We start from the raw sequence: 5019 nt of genomic DNA, 5'->3' as shown, positions 1-5019 counted from the left end.
TCTTTCTCCTCCCCTCATTTCTCTCACCCCCTCTCTCCCCCTCCTCTCTCCTTCTCTCTCTCCCCTCCTCCTCTCTCCACCTCCCTCTCTCTCCTTCTCCTTCCCTCCTCCTCTCCACTTCCCTCCCTCCCTCCCTCTCTCTCCTTCTCTCTCTCCCCTCATTCTCTCTCCTCTCCTTCCCTCCTCCTCTCTCCACCTCCCTCTCTCTTCTTCTCCTTCCCTCCTCCTCTCTCCACCTCCCTCCCTCCCTCTCCCCCCACCTCCCTCCCTCTCTCCTTCTCTCTCTCTCCTCTCCCCCTCCTTCCCTCCTCCTCTCTCCACCTCCCTCCCTCCCTCTCCCCCCACCTCCCTCCCTCTCTCCTTCTCTCTCTCTCCTCTCCCCTTCCTCCTCCCTCTCTCCACCTCCCTCCCTCCCTCTCCCCCCACCTCCCTCCCTCTCTCCTTCTCCTTCCCTCCTCCTCTCTCCACCTCCCTCCCTCCCTCTCCCCCACCTCCATCCCTCTCTCCCCCTCCCTCCCTCTCTCCTTCTCTCTCTCCTTCTCCCTCTCTCCCCTCCTCTCTCCTCCTCCCTCTCTCCTCCTCTCTCCTCCCTCTCTCCCCCTCCCTCTCTCCCCCTCCCTCTCTCCCCCTCCCTCTCTCCTCCTCCTCCCTCTCTCCTCCTCCCTCTCTCCTCCTCCCTCTCTCCCCCTCCCTCTCTCCTTCTCCCTCCCTCTCTCCCCCTCTCTCCCTCCCTCTCTCTCTCCCCCTCCTTCCCTCCCTCTCTCCCCCTCCCTCCCTCTCTCTCCCCTCCTCCCTCCCTCTCTCTCCCCTCCCTCTCCCTCTCTCCCCCTCCTTCTCCCCTCCCCCTCCCTCTCCCTCCCTCTCTCCTCCGCCCTCCCTCCAGGAGCCAGCCCCCCCTCCCCTCTCTGACACCATGACAACAGAGGAGGTGAGTGATGTCACAGCAGTCACATGACTCTCTCACCTGACTCTCTGCTGGCACCGGTCCAAGTGATTAGAGACCTGCTGCTACCTTGTCACTCTGCAAACACCTTTGTCCTTGTCTGGGGGAGGCTGGGGGATAATATGTCGAAACCAGGGGAGGCTGGGGGAGGTAGAACACCAGGGGGAGGATGGGGGAGGTAGAACACCAGGGGAGGCTGGGGGAGGTAGAACACCAGGGGAGGCTGGGGGAGGTAGAACACCAGGGGAGGCTGGGGGAGGTAGAACACCAGGGGAGGCTGGGGGAGGTAGAACACCAGGGGAGGCTGGTGTAGTGTTCTAGTTAACTAGGTAGCAGTGGGGAGTACTCACCAAATCCATTGTGTTGCAGTATTTTGGCTCGACTAGCGACTAGTTTGTGTTGTGATTCTCAACAATGTTGAAACGTAGTTCTGTGTTTGAAAAGAAGTCCGAACGTTTTGATTGGTTGCCGACATGCGGACCAAATGATCAGACTGTGTCACATATGATGTCTAAAGGCGCCTCATTCCATTGGGCAACGCCTCTGTCATGTCACGGCAGTTTCAGCCAATCACACAAGTGTCCTGTCCACCCCCCAAGCTGCTGACCTACCTTGTGCTCTTATTGGCTGGTTCAGATCAAAGAGTGGGAGGAGTCGGAGATGGATAAGCCAATGGAAATTGATCAGATACGAATAGACCCCTCCCCCTTCCAGCTGGTGGAGAGGACGTCGTTACACAAGGTGGGTGGAGCCTTTTGCTATGACGTCATACCTAGTGGAGCCTGTTGCTATGACGTCACACCTAGACACCACCGTAACGAAACCAATAGGATTTTATTTTTTTTATTTTTTTAACAAAGTCGTGTTTGAAGGGGACCTAGCAAGGAGGCTGGTGGAGGCAGGAATCGGAGGATGGGCTCATTGTAATGCATAGACAACAATTCCAACCGTTCCATGTATTAAAATGAGCCCATCCTCCGATTTCTCCCTCCACCAGCCTCCTTTGGAACCTAGCACTAGAACAACCATGAGTGGGGTCATTTGTGAAAAATGTTTCATATCTTTGCACTCCTGATAACATTTTATGTGTGTTCTACCACCCAGTATCCTTACATTTTCAAAATCACATCAGGATAAGCTAGTATAAAGCTATTTTGCTAGTTTTTCGGTGTAGGAGGCAAGCTAATTTACAAGACGCACCAACTAGTGGTCGTTGTGTGTAAATAGCAGCTTCCCATTGTAAAGACTGGCTCTTATAGTAGGTGAAAAAGGCATGGCTGTTCTAGTGCTAGGTCAGTAGAAGTAGGATTACATAGTTTACTTATTTACTTATAATACTTATTATTATTATTGTGTTTCATTGTGATTTTGTATCTGAATGCTGCAATGTCGATGTTGAGGAACCAAAGCCATAGAATGGTACTCTTAGCCATAGAATGGTTTATGTGGATTTCATTGACTCTTAGTAGATTTAGTAGTAGCACAAAGAGCTTAAATAAATTGGCTCAAATGAGGCCTTTTATTAAGCAAAGGTACATGAGCTCAGAGGGAAAGTAGAGTCAAAAAGCCCCCCACATGGGGCGAGACCCTCCGTTGTATAAAACCCCTCCCTTATGAGATCACTATTCTTGGGAACCAATCATATCATATAAATCTGCGCCACAGGTTATTGTGCCACAAGTTATTGTGAATTGTTAGCTACGCCACAGTCATTGGCACATCTCTTACAGGAAGGGAAGGGCTTCCTTTAGTGCTCAACTCCCAAGAATGTAGAGACGTCTAAATTGACACAACGTGAGCTTAGAATTATAAGGTTCTACTTCCGTTTAGGGCTGTTCAGAGATATTGAGCGTCAACGTTTTTACATTCCATTATGTCAGTCAGATCTTTATCTCAGTCAGATCTTTTAATTGACCACACAGCAAACATTAACTTCTTTTTTTACTTGTATGTACATTGTGATGTCATAAAGGTGATTCTGATTCTGACCTGGGCGTCCCGTGACCTCTGACCTTTCCTCCCCCCCAGACCCACACTCTGTTCTCCCTCCTGGGCCTCAGCCACGCCTACGTCACCAGCATAGGCAAGCTGGTGGGGGTGGTGGCCCTGAAAGAGGTGAACGCCTTCTTCTCTCTCTCTTCTCTCTCCTCTCTTCTCTCTCTTCTCTCTTCTCTCTCTCTTCTCTCTCTCTTCTCTCTCTCTTCTCTCTCTCTCTTCTCTCTTCTCTCTCTCTCTTCTCTTCTCTTTCTCTCTTCTCTCTCTCTTCTCTCTCTTCTCTCTCTCTCTTCTCTCTCTCTCTTCTATCTCTCTTCTCTCTCTCTTCTCTCTCTCTCTTCTTTCTCTCTCTCTTCTCTCTCTTCTCTCTCTCTCTCTACTCTCTCTCTCTCTCTTCTTTCTCTCTCTTCTCTCTCTCTCTTCTATCTCTCTTCTTTCTCTCTCTTCTCTCTCTCTCTCTTCTCTCTCTCTTCTTTCTCTCTGTTCTTTTTCTTTGCTCTTTAAAGTGTTCCGTTCCTTTCATCCCTCTGATTCAGCCCACAGGGTGGTTTGATCACTGATATTACAAGCTGTCTCATGTCTCTCCCATCCTCTCTCCCCCCTACCCCTTTCTCCTCTCCCATCCCCTACTCCCCCTCACCACCACCACCTCCTCCCCCACCCCCACCCCACTCTCCTCTCCCTTCCACTCCCCTCTCTTCCCACCTCCCTCACCCCTACTCCCTGCCCTCACCCCTAATACCCCACCCCCCACCACCTCTCTCTCCTCTCCCCCACCTCCCTCACCCCTAATACCCCACCCTCCACCACCTCCCTCTCCTCTCCCCCACCTCCCTCACCCCTACTCCCTCCCCTCACCCCTAATACCCCACCCCCCACCTCCCTCTCCTCTCCCCCACCTCCCTCACCCCTACTCCCTCCCCTCACCCCTAATACCCCACCCCCCACCTCCCTCTCCTCTCCCCCACCTCCCTCACCCCTACTCCCTCCCCCCTCCCTCTCCTCTCCCCACCTCCCTCTTCTGTCCCTACCCACCCCCACCCCACCCCCCCACCCCCAGCTCCAGAAAGCCATCGAGGGCTCCACCCGCAGCGGGGTCCGCCTGCGCCCCCCCCTGGCCAGTTTCCGCGGCAACAGCCAGAAGTCGGCCAAGCCCCCCCCGCCCTCCTCCTCGGCCCCCTCCTCCCCCTCCTCCCCCACCTCCCCCTCTTCCGTCCACATCTCCCCCTTCTCCACCCCGGCCATCGCCGCCGCCATCATCACCCTCCCTCTGGCGCCCTCCCCCACCTCCACCTCCACCGCCCCCCCCACCACCACCACGTCCCCCCCCCTACCCACCAAGAAAGCGACAGAGGAGGAGATGGAGGTGTGGATAGAGGGAGTGAGGAGGGAGATAGCGGAGGACAACAGCAGCAGCAGTAGCAGCAGCACAGGGACGGGTAGCGTTAGCAGTAGCTGCAACAGCAGCCCCTCCCTGGCCCACCCCTCCTCCTCCTCCTCCTCCACCCCCCGGGCCCCCCCCACCTCCCCCTCCACCTCCACCCCTCCCTCCTCCTCCTCCTCCACCCCCCGGGCCCCCCCCACCTCCCCCTCCACCTCCACCCCTCCCTCCTCCTCCCCTCCCTCCATCCCCCTCTCCTCCCTGCGGCCCGTGCCGGAGCAGCATGAGGAGGAAGAGGAGGAGAGTGAGGAAGAGGAGCCCATTTAGCGTTCAGCGTTTAGCACTTAGATGGAGTGATTGTTTTTTTTTATAACGTTTATTTTTTATGGTTTGAATTATTTGTATCTTTTATCTATTTCTCTTCTTTCTCTTTCTTTCTTTCTCACTCCCTCCTCTCCTCTCTTCATGTCTGTGAAACCGCAAGAAGTTGTTGTTTGGATAGTTTGGTCATGTTCTCACATGAAAGTCCGAATCGAGACCCGGAGCAAGTGGATGAGTTTGCAGCATTGTTGCATAAATAATTTCTCTGATTTGCGTTCTCACAGCCCTTCATGTAAACGAAGTAACATACGCAATCGAAGCAACAGACGTGGTAGTTGATTGGTCAGAAAAATTTGGAATTGCCCGTTGTCCCGCTCTT

At 54.0% G+C, this 5019-nt stretch overlaps 1 protein-coding gene across 1 annotated transcript in view; it reads left to right on the top strand.

Moving 5' to 3' along the window:
* Positions 1-4646, top strand: part of LOC308158351 (chloride channel protein 1-like) — a gene marked incomplete at both ends in the record, with an annotated part of 36111 nt that extends 31465 nt beyond the window's left edge. The window contains 7 exon segments of the mRNA XM_080531942.1: positions 884-928; positions 1580-1684; positions 2972-3058; positions 3999-4145; positions 4147-4213; positions 4285-4451; positions 4602-4646. Coding sequence (XP_080388068.1) covers positions 884-928; positions 1580-1684; positions 2972-3058; positions 3999-4145; positions 4147-4213; positions 4285-4451; positions 4602-4646 — 663 coding nt within the window.
* Positions 4647-5019: the final 373 nt, after the last annotated feature.

Source organism: Nansenia antarctica, assembly GCF_963989245.1.
Source record: "Nansenia antarctica genome assembly, chromosome: 5".
Taxonomy (NCBI): domain Eukaryota; kingdom Metazoa; phylum Chordata; class Actinopteri; order Argentiniformes; family Microstomatidae; genus Nansenia; species Nansenia antarctica.
This window is presented reverse-complemented; position numbering and strand designations above follow the sequence as displayed.